This window comes from Agrilus planipennis, unplaced genomic scaffold (assembly GCF_000699045.2).
Source record: "Agrilus planipennis isolate EAB-ADULT unplaced genomic scaffold, Apla_2.0 scaffold34, whole genome shotgun sequence".
Classification (NCBI taxonomy): Eukaryota; Metazoa; Arthropoda; class Insecta; order Coleoptera; family Buprestidae; genus Agrilus; species Agrilus planipennis.
Genome location: NW_020439170.1, coordinates 555,434 through 575,019, shown reverse-complemented (window position 1 = coordinate 575,019; position 19,586 = coordinate 555,434). Strand labels below are relative to the sequence as shown.

Sequence of the window (19,586 nt, the reverse complement as noted above, 5' to 3'; positions counted from 1 at the left end):
TACTTTTTAAATATTTTTATTACAAATTCATTTAAAATGTATTAAATCGTTTATAAACTGTAAATTTCAGCTGAAATAGACCTTTTAAGATACACACATTATTTTAAACGTGGAAATTACCAATTTTCTATAAATAAAATTAAAATTACATGATACGAAATAATTTGAATGATTGATAAAAAAATGTTTTCATAATAAAATGAAATACAATAAACGTACAAATAAAACAACATGAACATGTAGGCGTAGGTAACATCTAGAATATTTAGAGACACTTATTTAGCAAGCAATACTATGCACGGCGTATCTTCGCAATATTAATTTTTATTTATAGATACCCTCAAAATACACACGTAATAGAAAAATAGTGCAAAATACATTGACAAAGAAAGTCAACCAAATGTTAGATTAAACGTTTTAGTTTTCGATTTTTAGTTATAAGTAATAGGGAAAAAGGAAAATTTACATAAAAAATAATTTTATAGAAAAAGTATTTAATCTTAGATACGTAGGCTAAATAAGGTTATACATATACGATTTACATAAAAAAACAAATTTAATAGCGTACTACACTAGATTTAAACATGTATTACATATTGTATTTGCAACAATATGATCTCTCTCGGTACGTAAATTAATTTAAATAGAAGTTTAAAAATTAAAGCAATTTTTAAATTTTTAATAAAAACACATCACAATCTTAAAGGTGTTGCAGTGATTAAAATGATTTTATTTACTTGTTACTTCTACGTGTGTATGCAAAAATGTATGTACATATATATCTTATTCTAATTTACTATTTTAAATGCAGACTACTGTATAAGCTATAAGCTACTCATTACTTTTTTCTTTGTTTTTAATTACCGTTTGAGATACGTTATTGCTTTTAAAAATTTGCCTTTTCTGTCAGTCTCCAATAAATAATAGGCACAGGACGTATAGGGAACAGCATATAGCATATAGCATAATAGGGTACGATTTACAATTATTTACGATTTAATTTCGAATATTCCTCACCATGTCCGCATATCGTCCCGTGTAAGCACAACGCCTTACCACTTACACAATAAAAGTATATTCCCTCTTACAAATCGGACAATTTTTCGATGAATTGAGACATTGTCTCAAACAGTCGGCGTGGAACAGATGCTGACAAGGTGTTACCCTGGCTCTGTTCAAAGGACTGAGACAAACGGCACAAACATCGTCCCAATTCTCTATTTCCTCTAGAGAAGCCAAACGGAACTGATTCAGTACTGCTTGCTCGTTCTTCAACTGCTTCAACGAATTGCCAACCAAATCTTTAGTCCTCAAATAAACGGTCAGATAGGTGGCTATGAAAGTGAAACGGAACTGTCCATAAAACAAAAGAATCAGTCCCATGAGCGCCGCGACCGTTATGGTATAATATCGTAAAAGAACTGGCGCGTACAAAAACTCCAAAGCTTCTAAACAACTCAGTCTCAGAAACACTAGTACGGATGGAAAGAACTGAACGAACACCTTTTCTGTACACATGTAATACGTCCATGTTACGATGGTGTAGAGGGCCGTAGGCTGGTAATGCTCGAGACCCTGTTCAAGACCAAACACCAACAACATGAAGGTGACCGTTATGATGAACGTTACTGCCTTGGTCCATTCCAAAACGATTTTCGTTGCGGACATGGCAACGTGTTTGAGATTACTGTGATGAGTCATGTTAACGTACGGTGACCAATCTTCTTTTTCGATGAGTTCCTTGATGTAGGAAACGCAGTAGGCCAAGACATTATAAAACATCAACGTGTAAAGACCTGTGAGTTTTTTTTGAGGACAGTTTGTACCACCGAAATTACAGAGGAGGACTCTGTCGCACATCATGAAAAACACTAGCTGCAACCAAAGAGAAAAATAAAACTGAGAAATGAAATTCGTTGCGAGAAAATGAATGTATGAATTGAACAAAATGTATCAATTTGCATCAAATTTTGGCCTTTTTGTTAAGAGGTTTCCTCAGAGCGATTAAGTAGTTAGTGGGTAAGGTAGCCGTACACACAACCAGGACAGGCTTGGAATAAGCATTTTATATCGTTATGATTAGCTGCGTGGAGATAGCTAGAGGATTAGTAGCAGAAACAGCAGTAAAGAAAAGCGTAGAGGAATACAATGTGGCATGTTAGGCTTATCGGAAAACGAGAACATTAGCTCTGGATAGGATGAAGTGAAGGTGCGTTTTGAGCAAGTCTGTACATATATAATAATATATAATAATATATAATGTGGTGATGATGACGACGATGGTCAAATAATACTTTTTATTGAAATAAGTCATCACAAAAATGTTTTTGAATCTTAATTTATATCCCGCTAATAACACTCCCAAATAAATTTTCGTTTACAAACCATCAAAAATTTTTTTCTTCGTAACCTAAATTTCACTTTAATTTTCTAAAAGTTATGGGACACCTTTACTAATCCTTTACTTCCAACATGTGTCCAATAAATCTATCTACCTAGGTACCCTACTTCAATTCATATTTAATGATTTGTGACCAACGATTCCATTACAAAATGATAAAAATAAAAATCAATCTTACAACAGTTACTCATGAACAATGAAATATTTCTTACATATAACTCCCATCAACTATGCGATATTCAGTAATTACCTATCCATCCTCAAGAAGATTTTAACCACAAGTGAAAGGCTGATGTAAACTGATATTATTAAAACTTTTCTTCGCCCTTTCATATTATAGTCCGTACTATATATTATTGGTGTGAAAAAGAATGGGCTGAAGCTAAATTTTAGAAACCTAATGCAGTATCAAAATGTGTTCGTTCTTTATAATATATTATCAGTTAAAGAGACATTTGATTTACATTGTATTACATTGTCATAAAAATAATTTTTCCTGGAAATCTTTTGTCTGTATTTTATTTATTTTGATGAAAGCTTTCGTATACAAATATAACCAGCACGTTGCAAATGTAATTATAAAATTATCAGAGAATGAAGTGGAACGATAACCTCATCTTTACAACTCGACAGAGCAACAAAAGGCACACAATTATAACAATAACCTAGCAGAAAGTAATAAAATATTTGTTTTGTTCGGCTAAATGTACATTTTAATGTATAATTAATCACGTCAAATATTCCCGGCGCCTCCGCCATAATTTAAAAACAAATATTCCGCAATATTTTTAATTTCCTATAGATTAATATTAATTGCGGTTCATCATTTACCTAATAAACAATGAGTACAGTGTTTTATCTACAGTTCATATTTCAATTCAGCACTAGGAGTACTTACAAGGGGTGATCCGAAAGTTATGATATGGGGTATTTGCAATACTCTTATTTGCACTCGCTAGTTTAGTAGCGAATGGATATCCATTTCTGGATTACATTGACTTAAATACCTAGTAACAGTAAAAATGAAGAGAAACTGTTCTATAAATAGAAAACGTGTGTATCAAAGATATACAAGCCAAAAACGCTGGAATACTTTGCTCATCTATATTTTACAATTGTACGCCGGTTCAAGGAGTTTAAGGTGAGTAGAATATCCACGAAAGATGAACATTGTGAAGAATGCCCATCCACGTGGTAGATAGCCAGATGACATTGCCGCTGTGAGGCATTTTTTGGAGATTTTTTTTCTAAATTTATTCAAGGTTTAGAAAAAAATGGATGAAATGTATTTAAGTTGAAAAGACTATAACTCCGAACTAATTCAGGTAAAGAAGCAATTTTATCGAAAATTCACCAACGTTTCGCCCGCTGGAACCTCCTCACACTATAAGAACGTCAAGTGAATTCCAATTCCTTCCGTCAGGTAGAGAAATCTGACATTTTTCAATTTGTTGCAATACCAAGTAACTTGCTATACTTTGAGGAATCCTCCAATCAACGGACGAAGCGTTGGTTAATTGCTAATAAATGACTTATATAAATTCCTTCCAAAATGTAAATATCAGGGAGATGTACTTTAAAAAATAAAATTAATTTTAAGACAAGAGTTGTTTTCTACATGAGTAATTGCTACTTTTTGGATCACCCCTCGTACATAAGACTTAGAAAAAGTTCTAAATTTACAAGATCATTACTAAAATTACTTGTTCATCATGTAGTGTTGTACATAAACAATTTTATTATTAGTCGATTTCGAAATCGACAGCTTTGCTTTTGCGTATGTAGAAAAACAATGCAATTGCAAATAAAACATCAGTAGCTTCGACACGGAGAAAACTAAATTTTTATGACAATGCAAAAATTGCAATTTTCGAATGTAAATGAATTTGTCGTAGAAATAGTAGAATTTATTAGGTAACTTGTAATAATCTCAATTTTGACAGGTTTTTTTAAAAATTATTTCAAGTTTCTTAATTATTAGAATTTAATTTGTAATATCAGGTAAAATACCCAGTAAATTTATTTCTGCATTTCCTCCGTATAATTTCCTACTGTGGTTAATTTTAATCATTTTTATTACAGCAGCTTTTTCGCACAACATTGTTACAATAGTGTTCTACTATTGTTGTTGAGGGTTGCTCCAATAGCAACACCCATGTTCCCATGCATATTTTTTCTAAAGACTAACTGGTGAGGAACTGAATTATGAATGTACCTATAGTTTCTTAGTAAATTACACGTTACTTTGGCAATGATGGTTACCTCAGCCATTTCGTACGTATGTTTCATATGGAGTTGCACGATTAGCAATTGTGCTTATTAAGAATTAATGTAATTAATGTTTAAGTACCTTTCTGACGTTTCGTCTGTTACTTATGTATTAAGTTGTAACTTTTTATTGCGATAATATTCTTTACTTTTATTTGATAACAGCTTTATCAACTATGGATTGAACGGGTTGGCCGTGCTGAAACCAGTGGACCGTGTAAGGAAATCGTATCGAGTGTGCGAGATCCGCTTCGGATCGGAGAGTTTGTATCCTGGTCGCTGGAACAAATCNAAGTTATCTCTTTCGAGAGCAAAATTAATTTTTTAAAGTACTATTCTAGACTCTGGATAATTTAATAAATTAGTTGTATTACTAAAACGATTTGATTTATTACATGTTGCCATGCACTTGAACATACTAAAATTAAAATTAATGTGCGTGTATGAAGTGGATAACAATTTAGAAAATTTAAATTTTCTTGCACACGTGACGTTATAAATTCGAGATTCGTCCATGGAATATCGGAATTAATACAAAGTTGTTAAAGTTCGGATAATATGTTTCATTTTTTCCCCTGAGTTAATAATGAAAGTAATCAGGGCTGATTAGGGGAATAAAAAGATTTATTAGAATAAAACCTATATCTACGTTTCGCTTCAGCTCTGATGATCACTTTCAATTTGTCTTATTCTTTTGAATTTGAAGAAATGTGGAAAACTACTTATTTACCTATATAAATTTACCACTGATGTTTTATAGATAGATTCAATTTGTTCAGATTATGAAGAATTTTTGTTTGTATTAATTTTGTATTTTGGTGTTTTTAGTATTGGTTGTAACACTCGTTTTTGTCGGCTATTACTAGGGTTGCCACCTTTTCGGGCTTTACATAAAGTATTTCTCGACTAAATGGTTCAAAAAAAGAAAGTACTCAGCATAAAAATAAAGTATTTTATTTTTTGTTTTTAAAAACATATTTTTTGTTATACCTAGCAGCCAGTAACAAATTGCTATTGCTCTTAAATACATTAGCCTCTAAACATGGCAAACAAAGATTTAAGTAAACTAAAAGTTCATTTTTAATTAGTTTTAATGAAGCTTTATTCCTGTCGTCCCGCCACTTTGTGTTCATACCAGAGAATACTCTTTCTGTAAATGCTGAAGTGGCCGGAACGGACAGCAAAAGTGACACACTACTTTGAACAGATTTGGGAAACCAGGTTGTTCCGTAAATATGGCTTGCCATTTTTCTGTGCAATATTATTAATGCAAAAATACTCTGAATTTACAATAATCGCTTAAAAAATTACGATGTTTACTTAAGGCCTTAAATAAAGTATTTTTGCGTACTTTATGTGCATTGTAAAGTATAACGTACGCACAGTCGAAATAGAGTACAATACTTTATAATAAAGTACGGGTAGCAACCCTAGCTATTACCCTTTTTAATTTTTATTGTACTGTTGCCGTTGTGGGTTATTTTACTTACAATAAGGTACAATTAGTTTTTGACTTATATAAACCTCTACTTATTTTGTATTTATGAAAGGGAGTTGCTTTATGTGAAGCAATTTTTAATAGAAAACGTCTATTTCCTATTATACTGATGTAAAGATTGAATCGTGTCATTTTTTGCTTATCGTTCTTCATTTCGTAATGCTTCTGGTATAAATTTGACTATCAACGATAAAAATTGGTGGTGGTATTATATATGAATCTGTGTTGCACGTTATCATTCAACTAATTCCTTTTATTATTAATAAATTTTAATGAGGCCATTTGCAACATTTATATTAGTATCGTAATTAAGTTTCAAATTGTTTACGCTTTTGTATTGTTTATGGATTGAAACTGAATAACCCTGTGATTATGAACATTTTTAGAGCTGCTGCAAACCCAAACAATGATGTAACTACAAGCTAGTCAAAATAGGCCTTTTTCGTATTGTTTCTAATTAGTTAAAAATAAATGGCTAAAGATGTGCAAAATGCTTTTTGAAATGTATTTCAATACAAAATGCAAATACTTTTTTGTTTTATTTCAAATGTAAAATACGAAATAGATTTCCCTTTTGCATTTTAAATGCTAAATGCAAAATACGCATTTTCAAAATACTTTTTTCAAATAAATAATTTTTTGTAGTAGGCACTTACTCAATTTTCTACATTTACTTAAGTATAATATATTTTTTAAGAAAACCTAGCAGGCATTTGCTAATTTTTTAAATATTGGAGTTTTTCTAGACTAATACTGATGTTTACACTATATCACCAGCTCCGAAGATTAAGTATGATTCATATTTTTCAGTGTGAAGGGATTGAAATATAATTTTTCTATCTTTATGTTACAGTTTCTTTAGTTCAGCAACAAATAATTCTTCTATATGCTTTCTTACTTGCCTTTGTCACCCGTTTTAATTGGAAAAAAGACACTGACGTCAAAATAATTTGTTTAGCGTGAAAGATCAGAGTCAAAATAGGGTTGCAAATAATTTTATTGATGTAAAATCAACATCAAACATTTTATATCAAAATATTTACAACACCATTTTGTTTGTGATCTTTTATACGTTGTAATAAAAGAAAGAAATGCAATCCATAGTTTCTTTAGCTTTGGGTTCATCTAATAAGTGAAGTTTTTCGACTCGTTTTCTAACAATTTTAGATTATACGAATTTATTATCACAGTGCAATATCTTGTAGTTTTCAGTTTTACACAGCTGGCGTATATCAATGGATATTGTTTTGTGGGCTGTTTTGTGTTAATTCGTACAATTTCGAAGTTCCTTGCTAAAGGTACGATAAGTGGTGATTTGACAGGTGCTGATATCAATGTGGAACTTCAAAATTCCGTAGACCATGACATTGAACCCGAAAAACAACATCGATCCAATATTTTAGATTATCCATTTCCAAGGAGTTTAGAATTTTTTGGGCTCTCTTCAGTTAAATAATTAGAAGACATTCATGGAATGTCTCTTTGTCCTCTTTTTAACCTTCTAATACCTTTAGTGGCCAATGTGGGCAACTTTCATTCATCATTTTATATAATGTTTGATAGGTGATACTAGCAAAACTTTTGACGACAAAAATATTATTTTGCATTTTACAAATAGAAAATTGGAAAAGTANGGTTTTTTTTATTTTATATTTGCATTTTAAATGCAAATATTTCAAATAAATCACATCTTTGTAAATGGCTTGGTTAAAATCACTCATTAACATCATTGATAGCAATTTCTCAGAAAAATCAAAGAAAAATTAATGCTTCCAGATTGCAAAATAAAAAAATCCAAACCATAATGAAGACAGGTATTCATAATAAAATAATATTTGTTAATAAATTAAAATTTGGCTAAAGTTTTATTTCGTTAGGTAGTTTATTGTTTTTGTTTATGATATTGCTACGGACTTCAAATGCTGATGATTTTAATTAAATTCAATAGGTAAATTTGGTCCGGTTTTAACAATCTTTTTAATAACATAACAATTATCTTTACAATGTCAAAACGGATTTCTAAGAAATTTGGCAATAGATATACAAAATTGATTACTTTTTTAGCAGATAACAACTCCACTAAGTATGTTAATTTGTCTTTTCCAAGTAAAGAAGAAGTTATTTATATGTAACTTTCGAATAAATTATCCTTCCAATTTATGATCGATGTCATTCTTAAGGAGACTATCTTTAAGAAATCTGTGATAAACAATAAGCAAGCTAAATAAAGAGCTTAATAAAAATATGTAAATCCCTTAAGGCGTCAAAAACTTGTGAAATAATTAAAATCACGTTAATTGCTTTTCTAGTAAAAGGGTATTTTCTTAATGAGAACTGACTTTTAAGGCATTAAACTAGGTATATAAGAATTTGTGCTACACCCCTCGATCTCAGTTTTGCTGTTAGTCTTGATAGTTTTTCTCGCAGTGTTGCATCACGACAAAGACCTTTGGTAAGTTTTTTACGATTTCTGATCAACTTTATTAGAATAATTGTATCTAATGTACATCCCCATTGGGTCCTTTTACTTAGATTACTGTATTGTGCAATATACATTTTCACTGTACTATTATGAAGAACATATACAAGTGAAATGTACATCTCAGACTTGTCAAAAGATTTCTACAGAAGCGTATCTACCCCAAGAAGACAATAAATTGTGTTCTAATTTTAAGATTAACTTTCAGAAAAAACTTTCTATTAGAAAAACCTACATACGTAAATATATACTTACAATAAAGTTACCTCAATTTTGTAAAATATTCAACCGTTTAATCATTTTTGTAAAGTATTAAAATAAAAGAGGATCAAGCAGAGTTTCACAAAAATTTGCTATCTAAATAATAATAATAATATGTAAATGAAAAATGAAAATTCTAGTAGAACTGTTTATAGGCAAGTAAAAAAGTGTTTATTACAGAAAAGTAACCGTTAATATGTTGTCTGCGAATGTTGTCTAGAAATATTTAAATATTGGGCATATTTATTGTCTAATACACCAAGAAAACTAGAAAAAAAAAATTTTTTTAAAGATCTCCAAATATTCTCGTCCAAGATATTACAGTTATGTTTAGTTTGAAGTAGTGTGGTCACTTCTGATTTATGAATTATATCGTTTATCACATATTGCTAAGCATTTATTGTCGATTAAATCTGAATTAATACTAGTCCAGAGGGCGTGTACGCGTAATAATTAATATAAAACGTTTATAGCCAAAAAGTATTGGCGCCTTGCACATATGTATATAGGCATCGGATATCTATTACCATTCGAAATGAAGTGTATGTATGTACCACTTTTTAGCAAAATCGAAGCAATTAATTCATATAAATTTGGTATCATTATAGTTCGCTGATAATTATAGTACTCGATAGCCGTAAGTCTGAGATGGAGTTGATCGTCATAGGTCGTCAGTCCTAAGACTGGTTGGACACGCACCTTCACTCTCCTATCCTGAACTAATCAGTAATATAATCTAGGTCTACCTCTACTCCTCTTAGCTCCTCTTTCTGTTTCTAATATGTTTTTAACTAGCCTTTATGTTCTAAAAAAGATATGTCGTAATTCGTAAACAACAAAAGTCGTAGAACAGTGATAAAAAAACGTAAATTTAATAAGCTGGTAATCTGTTGAAGAATTTAAAGAAAAAATCATTGAGCGATTTATTTGCACGGGCATACTTACTAGTTTTATTTTACGTGTTAAAAATCGGATTGTTGATGTGCAATATAGGTGCTTATTTCATACAGTTAAAATTGTTTTAATATGTTTTCAATCTTGCATTGAGTTTACTGTTACCCAGTAAGTTCAACATATCCTAATTTAAATTTCCAAGAGTCTGTTTAACATTAGTTGCTATTTTGAAGTTCTTGTTTATAAAATTCGTAATTTTTGATACGTATATCGAACAGATATATCTGGCTTAGTTCCAAAAACAAGAAAAAAATACGAGGTAAAAAACAACGTTCATACTTTGTACGCTTTTCCTCACAAGTTCGCAAAATTTCTGAGATAATGTACAGCAAAAGGCATACATGTTTTCATAATAATCTAAAGTAGAATCGTTATTAAATACCTGCTATGCGCTATATGAATTGAATAAACATGTTTTCAAACGCTTTTAATATGGTGCAGAGAAATAGCATATTTTTGTTTACCCATAACTATTTAGCAGATACTACATAAACATGACATTTTATCGCTGATTATTAGATTATTAGTGCAGAAAATTTAATTGATTCACACACTACATTCAATTTTAAAGTAATCATAAATATTGTCTACAATTTGCTTGTGTTTATTGCATTCGTCCGCATGATATATTTGTACCTAGACAGGAAAAAAATGACAAACAGACAACACTCTCATCTATGTTAAGTAATTTCTGACAGCTCTGGAGTTGTTCTTTATAAGTAGTTATAGTTTTAGTTTCTGAAGTTATTAAACTTTAGTATGTAACAGAACTTTCGCGCACTTAGCTAACGAAAATTAGACTTTATGAAGTTAGCAGCATGCTCTAGAAACTGAAAAGTTTCCACCAACCAAACCCGAGAGAAAATTACTTATGAAGGAACATTATTATCATTACAATATGTAACAATAAATTATTAGAGAATTCCCCCAGAAAACTGCAGCAAATAAGAAAAGATGTCTTTGACAAATTTTCATACCCCAATCTCGACCGCAAGAAGGAAGCAACTATACAAACATCCTGGATTGGCCATGCTTGTCTAATGCACGTAGATATAATCAAAAATGGATTATTTACAAAATGCAGTACCAATACTTTTCAATCTGTAGATCATCCTGATTGTGAAAACTCAAACTAGAAAACATTGTCTCGCAATGCCGATAAGTGAAAAGCTGGGATACCTGCACCTTTATAAAAAGGCATTGAAATTTCCACAAGACACCAGACTATACGACGAAATATATAATGAACAGTGACTCAAAGCCTTACAAATAATGCAATTTAAAGCAACTATTTAACTAAAAGAAATTAGAAAACATACCTGGTATGTTTACCAGCAGCATCCTTAACCATCTCACGGGATATTTATAATTGGCACTTATAAGTACCGGCAGGACTAGACAGGAATAAGTAACTAGCCAAACTCCTCCAAGTTTGAGTAGAAGTGGTGTGTGACCCTTCGAGCAATACGGAAGTAAAAACAGCACCGAAAGGAGACATACTGTAACAAAAGAAAATTTTAAAACAATAAGTGGAAGTCCTTCCCCTTTTCAACTAAAGATTAATCAATTGTTTTAGAAATACTAATTGATTAATTTTTACATCATAAAACACTTGAAATGTTTTGTTCTTAATTAACATAAAAGTCCAACTTTTTTTTAAGAATTCGGGTCCAAATAGTAATTTTTATTATTTTCGCTTACGAAGCAATGGGCTAGTGGGGTAAATTGTAAATATCTCTTTAATATTTAGGTAAACATTCCTTTTTCATTTTCTCCGTATATTAATTTTTTTTTGTCAATGACGAATTTTCAATATTGTGTTATTTTTGAAAAGTTCTATATTAATCAGTTTTATATTGCGGTATATCAGCCTAGNCTCCAAGTTTGAGTAGAAGTGGTGTGTGACCCTTCGAGCAATACGGAAGTAAAAACAGCACCGAAAGGAGACATACTGTAACAAAAGAAAATTTTAAAACAATAAGTGGAAGTCCTTCCCCTTTTCAACTAAAGATTAATCAATTGTTTTAGAAATACTAATTGATTAATTTTTACATCATAAAACACTTGAAATGTTTTGTTCTTAATTAACATAAAAGTCCAACTTTTTTTTAAGTAAATTCTAGTCACGTTTTTAAAAATAAATTTTATTTTTCAATAATTATTTATACGTGAGTCTTTTTTAATTTTATTTAAACAGAACAATTGTCCTCACTTGAGTGTAAATTCGGCTCTTTAGTTATAAAACGTTTTTTGTTTACGTGTAAGTGTCTGCTATTTGGTGTTTTTATTGAATTAGAGGTGTATCTCCACTGTTGATAAGGTGCCAATATTTCGCGGGCACATAAGTTTACTTTATCAGGTCGAGGAAAGGTCGAGGTGATTGATCATTCGGAGCCAAAACTTACATACACTTACACATATATCTGCAAAATTACAGTTTGGCGTAAAAACATGCGCGTTTAACTCTCGCACTTTCTAAATATAAATATTTAAAACAATAGAATTTGAAAACAATCGATAATAAACACAAATGACTTGTTGGTATTTTCACGATTACGTATAAAGACCTTTAAGCAGTCAATATTCGTTTAAATATATGAGTCGTTTTTTATTTTTATTTTTATTTTTTGAAAAGTGAATACAAACTTATTTACTCTTTTCATTAAAGAATTATTTGTGACGAAAATTTTAAAATATGCAGGACAAGAGGTTGCAGATCATATATTCAGCCTAGTTAGTATAATACGAGGAAGTCTAAAAGGACTATAAAGGAAACGTAGTAGTTGCCATATTAAAAAAGAGAGGCGCGAATAGCTGAGAGAAATTTAGAACAATTAGCTTAACTTCACAAAACTCTTAACGAGTAAAACAGAGAAAACAATACAAAAAGGAATGTGCGCGTACATAAGATTTATAAATTTAGAAAAAGCTTTTGACAATGTTAAATTGGACAAGATGTAGATTACACTTAAAAATACAAGGATGAGCTACAGAGGTAGGAGAGTAATATATAGTTACTATAAAGAACAACAGAGAATTACAAAACTTGAGCAGCAACGCGGGGAAGTAAATATTAATAAGGGAGTCAGAGAAGGATGCACACTGTCACTACTATTTTTTAATCTACGAGGGTGGATTGATAAGTTTCCGGCCTGACCAAGAAAAACAAGGTTTTTAAAAATTTTTTTTTTTTATTTCTCAACATAATCTCCTCCAAGGCTGATACATTTCTCATAGCGGTGTTCCAGTCTATTAATGCCATCTCTATAGACTGATTCGTCAAGCTCCTCAAAATAACCATTTACAGCTTCGATTACTTCTTCATTGTCCGCAAATCTCTTACCGCCAAGCCATTTTTTGAGATTAGGGAACAGAAAATAGTCACTCGGGGCTAGGTCTGGAGAGTAAGGAGGGTGCGGCATCAATTCAAACTTTAGATCGTTGATTTTAGCCGTCGCAACGATTGACGTGTGCGCTGGTGCGTTATCGTGATGAAACAAGATTTTTTTCTTCGCCAGATGAGGTCGTTTAATTTTCACCTCGTGGCTCAAACGTTGCAATAAGTCTGCGTAGTATTGACCAGTGATAGTATTACCCTTTGCAAGGTAATCAATGTATATAATACCTCTTGCATCCCAAAAAACAGTAGCCATAACCTTGTTCGCCGAAAAAATTGTTTTTGCCTTCTTTGGAGTTGGTTCCCCTGGTCCAATCCACTGTTTAGACTGTTCTTTGGTTTCAGGAGTGTAGTGGTGGACCCACGTTTCGTCAACGGTTACGAATCGACGCAAAAATTCGCTTGGATTACGCTTATACAATGACAAATTTGCGGTAGAAATGTTTTTTCGAATCAATTTTTGGTCGACTGTTAGCAAACGCGGCACCCATCTTGCACAGAGCTTTTCCATATGCAAATGTTGGTGCAAAATATGTTGCACACGTTCATATGACATCTTACAGGTCTCAGCTATCTCACGCACTTTCAATCTGCGGTCTCCCAGCACTATTTGATGAATTTTTTCGATCATATCTGGAGTTGTGACCTCAACGGGGCGTCCTGAGCGAGGCCCATCAGAGGTGCTCACACGACCCTTTTTAAACTCGGAAACCCACTGCTTAACGGTTGAATATGACGGGGAGGATGTCCCCAGTGTTGAGTCCATCTCTTTTTTAATTTCCTTCGGCGTTAACCCCTTCAAATAAAAGTATTTGATGACAGCACGATTTTCCTGCTTTTCCATTTTTACGAAAACCACAGAGGCGTCTTGTTCAGCGTGCTGTCAAACCTACACTAGCAAGGAGATCGGGCTGAAACTATAGCTACAAGCTATCCAAGGATGGTACTATAGAATGTCACCTCAAGGTAGGCCTAGTGGCGTCATCTCTTGGTTAGGCCGGAAACTTATCAATCCACCCTCGTATATATCGAAGAAGCGATAAACATTATTAAAGACAGGACAACTTTAGGGATAGATATACAGGGCGTATATAACAAAAGTAAAACAAAAATTCTGGTATGCAAGGGAAGAAAAGGTGAATATAAAGATAGGAGACGAAAACTTAGCTCAGGATGGAAAGAGCAGTAGAGATATAAAACAAGAGGCTAGCGCAGGATCGGGTCTCCTTCAACAAACAAAGCTACTGCTATGCTCACAGACGGTTAATTTAGAAATTCGAAAAAGACTGTTAAAGGTGCATGTCTGGCGCTGTACAGGTGCGAAACGTGGACGATGGGCGCAGCGGTTGGCGTGGATATAAAAGATTATAAATGGAAGTCAATAGGAAATAAGCGAGACAGGTTGTTAGGACACCTTCTCAGGCATGAAGTAGTAGTTACAGACATATTAGAAGCAGAAGCAGGAGTTAGCAGGGGTAGAGGTAGACCTAGATTAGATTACTGTTCACAAATACATGGTTATAGGTGTGGGATGTACTAGTTTTAGGAAAATGCAAAGATTAGCTTAAGATACAAAAGAATTTGGTGCGTGTCCACCCTGTTAAGACTGTCGATCTTATGACGATATATAATACAAATACAAAAATAAACATTAAAGTTTGGTTATTTTTATAAAGGTTAATTAATCGTAAGGAAGAATGATTTTTCAAGACTCAGCCTACATCTATGGTAAAGGATTACAAGGAGAGTTCAATGTTAGTACAGGGAAAAAACCTGAAATATATCTCTTAATAAAACATGAACGATGTTTTGTATTTCTTTGACAATCTATCCCTTTAATGAAAGATTTTATTGAGAATCTTGATTGACTCATTGGCTAACGTTGAGCAGAAAGTGTACTGGAGTTAAAAGGAAAATAAAATTTCAAACCTGAATTTCTATCTAAATTCAACCCATTTTAAGCTTAAAAAAGTAGGGTGAAATAAGCTCTAAAAACCTTATCGAGACCAGTAACAGCTCCGAAATAAGATTTCGTTCGATTTCATACATCGTAAAAATTATGTAAATATGTAAGTCATAAAATTTAACGGTATATTTGTGCGAAAATCGATTGGTTAATTTTGCAATTTCTTGCTATTTGTTTTTTATTATATGTACAGCTACTCTAAAATATGTTATTATTCGTCCCATTTAAAATTAGCCTGCGCGAGTAAACAAAAGTTGTTTATGTTTTCTAACAAGCAATTTTAGGACTGAATCTATCGCGTGCGTGATCTTAAAATTTTGTAACGTTTAAATGAGAATCTGTTATATTATTTGTTTTCATGTTCACACAACAATCAATTTGGTGACATTATTAGTAATTTTGCAATCTATATCTGCTGTAAACGTTAAACATTAAAAAAATCAATAGTTATGACGTGTCATCACAATATATGTATAGGCAACCAAGTATATACCCGAATATAGACATTTAAAACCAGTTCATTTCCTTGCAATTGTTTAATTTTTCAAGAGATGACGTCGCCCTTTGATAATTGTTTGGTTGGAAACCGATTGTTTTCTTTTTATCATCATCTCCTTTGTTTTAAAATAAAACAGAGTTGAAGGCACGTATACAAAATTACGTGTGCATACTCTCCCATTCTCCGGCACAAACTCGAAACTTCAATCGACATAAAGTTTAAAATAACTTTTTGTTGTCGACGATATTCGTTCGTTGTTTTTACTAAACGGATATCTTTCGAACGAAATTAGTTCGTGTGGGTACGAAGCATGTGTACCATAACATTTTATCGATTTGTTATACTCATCTATGTAAACAATTGTACGAATAATTTTATCGGATAATCGTTTATTTTTATTGGATGCTCATCCAAAACTCTAATTAACATGCGGTTTTTGTTACATACAAACATAGTTGATAATTACCTATGTATATTGTCGAAATTTAAAGCACCTTTGAAGTTTATCTGTTGTTTCTTGTTAAACAATCGAGAACTGTATTGACCGCCTAGAGAAATTTTTCCCAGAACATGAACGAATTTAACTGAAGAGCAGCGAAGACGTAGTTAATTTGGTTGTGTGAGATTGTAGGTTTTTATGTATTAAATTAATAAATTATTATTTCTTTCTCTTCGGTTATGCTCGGGTGTGTTCCGAGCTGTTTCAAATTCGCTTTATATAAGTTTTAACTAATAATTTTCTTAACATTACATTAGATTACTGAAAAAAAAAGTTGAATTTAAATGTGAAAAAATCCAGTGTATTGTGCCCATGAATAACTGAAGTTCGCGTGTGCTTCTGCAACCAGACGAAGTGAAATACTAACCACACTATTGGAAAACAAAAACAAAATTAAGAAAAAAGTGTTGTAACAAATGCTTGATAATTCCAAAAATAAAAATGCTAAACACAATTTCGAAATTGTCGTTTTTCAATTTTTTTCGATAACTTCTGAACTAATAAGAATTTGTTGGGAACAAAATTCTACGCACATTCCTCCTTTATCATTTAATTGACTAAAACAGTCATCTTAGTCCAGGTCTAGTGAAACAATGAAATAAAATACAGATATTTATACATTTTCCTCGTCAACAAAGAAGGGATTATAAAACTATAATAGTATAGTTAAAATATGTACATTTTTTTTTGTAAAATTGAAACTGTCAGAACATCAGAACAATAGTACAAGAAACCCAAGTAATAAATTTAAGAAAAAATCAAAACTAATTTACTAAAATCTCTAATAAAAAGGAACCTAGTTCTGCCAGAATAGCACGAAGGTATATTTTTATTAATATATTTACAGAGCGAGTGGAAGATATTGTATATATATTTGATTTATCTTGTTTATCTGAAGAAATTTGTTTGTTGTTGATCTCGAAAAATTAAACTCGTGAGATAAACATAACATTTCATTATTTTGAAAAAGCCACCGTTGTTTTTGCTATTCTGAAAACAACCATTTCTATTTCTACTCTTCATTGCCATTAAAGTTCATTTGTTTAAAATAGCTGATTGATTACATTGATTCCCGAAGCTCCAGTGAAAGTGCTTTGTTTTTTACAATTTTCATTTCTTTTATTGGTAACTCATCGATATCTCAAACTTTATCAGTATATATACATATAAGATATTTTTAACGAATACTTTAATTGTTCCATCCATTACAAGGTATAATTTATCCCTTTTTTTTTCTTATACGAGATGTTAAATACTCGAGGACGATTTAACAAACACTAACTTTTAACAACCATATTAATAGTATTAGAATCATGAAAAATCTTTATAGTTATTACTGTTGAGTTCTTTTTAAAAAACGACAAAAAAATACCAAAATGAATGCAATTTTTATTTTGCAATTCGTAAAAAGTTTCTGCGAATTTTCGTAAAAATAATTTTACAATAACAACGAATCTATTAAAATGTAATAAGAATATGTTAGGCATCAAGAGATGAGTGTATGGCATTCCTTCCCGAGTGCGAAATGCCATCCCAGTCGAAGGCGAGGAAATTACACAAAGGATGTTGAAATCCTTAAGCAACAAAGAGTAAATGAAATATCTAACAGGAACGAACTATTGGGCTTTCTTTGCTATTTCATTAGGCGTATGGTAAAAAAATATTTTTCGATAACAATATGTGAAAATAATTATTTTATTTGTACTTTTTTGAAAACAAATTTATACCAGGTAATGAATAAGCTTTAGTTATTTAATTATTTGATAAATATAATTCCTGTAGGTACTAAAATCGTATTTAGTCTTGATTTCCCCCAATATAACGTGTTTATTATTAAACACAACCGAATTTCCTTCTAGTTTCAAGACACCATTCAAACTAATTTTCTAAATAAAGTTAAGTTTTGGTAGACAGGCACTAAAGTAATTAAGTTGCGCTGGTGTGGATGCATTTTTACCTGTTTCGGCAATCTTCTCGTCTCGTTCTTCAGGCTGCAATTTTGGTAGCGTGTGTAAACTTCTTAACCGTCCCCTGACTCTGGTTATCATTCCCATCGTCTTCACGTCACAACATGCATAAACCAAGTAAAAATTTTGCCTTTCGAACTTTCCCTTTCGGCACCTCGTTAAAAAGAACTTTGTTATTCAAACAGACCGCGCAAACTGGTAACCTTAGTTTCGGTATTATTTATAAAGCAGCAGATATTCTAGAAACGTTTATATAGATGAACATGTATATATAACTGTCCAGTGACTAGATGCAAGACGAACTGGGAGGAAAGTGCTGAACGAACAAACGAACGCTAACTTTTTTCGGTCAGTGGATGGTACAGGGTGAACGTATTCTGGACACACGACAACGTTATAACCACTTTCCTTTTATTTCTAAAAATTAACCTATGAACATATGTATTTTCACGCACCTTTCCCCACTTCTTATGGCCAAATGCGTCAGCGGGAATTTGGCAAGCAACACTGTAGCGCTTAGGTCGCTCCAATTCATATTTTCGTTGAACCTGCGATGCCTTTTAGTGTTAGCTGATGTTATATACCACTAAATACGAAAATAGAAATCGTAAACAAGTGTTTTCGTATACCTACCTATGTACATACCTACGAACGGAAGTTTGAAAATTTAATATTGTTTATCAAAGGAGTTTCTGTATGCCTACACAAAATTATTTGTATTTCTGTTCATTTATACATATACATGAAATTATTAACGTTTTCCATAAAAGGACAACGACAGAATTATTACGAAACATTCTTATTGATGAAGACTGTTAAAAATAGTTAAATTTAAGTTTGTTGATGATTTAGTTAATTTCGATGTGATCAGGTACGTCGCCAAAGAATATTAATTAAATATTGCAATTAATAATGTTAGAGAACTATTAAGTATTAATTTTGACATCCCCGGGCTGGTTATCAAAAAATAGAGCCTGGTTCTTATTATTAAATTTATAAAATTAATCATCCAATTTTTGAGAGACAAACATATCTTGGTATGCTTAGGATATTTTTACCAATGACTTAATGTCAATATTTCTTAGTAGAAACAAGTAAATTGAAATAATTAGTAAACCTGACGGTTTGCCAAAATATGAGAATATTGAAAATGTGCCCAAAAATGGTAACCAAGAACCATATTAAGCACGATGCGTGACTGACTGTCATTTTTAAGAACTTATAAAGGTTGGAACTGATTCCGGTCTAAAGCCGTCGCCGATTGGAATTGTCTCCTAACGTCCAGCATTGGAGATGGAAGGACTTCTGAAGAACTTCATCACCCGTGCTAGCGAAACCTTAGAATGCAACTCCAACCAACGACGACCTTTAAAGTTGGACAGCCCAGTTCACCTAGT

The 19,586-nt window shown here is 31.8% G+C and overlaps 1 protein-coding gene across 1 annotated transcript; it reads right to left on the bottom strand.

Moving 5' to 3' along the window:
• Nucleotides 1-18,716, bottom strand: LOC108739481. The gene is made up of 3 exons (XM_018473392.2): nucleotides 18,180-18,716; nucleotides 11,159-11,360; nucleotides 1-1,948 (listed from the first exon to the last, which is right to left on the bottom strand). Exons 1-3 carry the CDS (start codon nucleotides 18,274-18,276, stop codon nucleotides 1,060-1,062), a joined length of 1,188 nt encoding a protein of 395 aa, XP_018328894.1. The 5' UTR covers nucleotides 18,277-18,716; the 3' UTR covers nucleotides 1-1,059.
• Nucleotides 18,717-19,586: the final 870 nt, after the last annotated feature.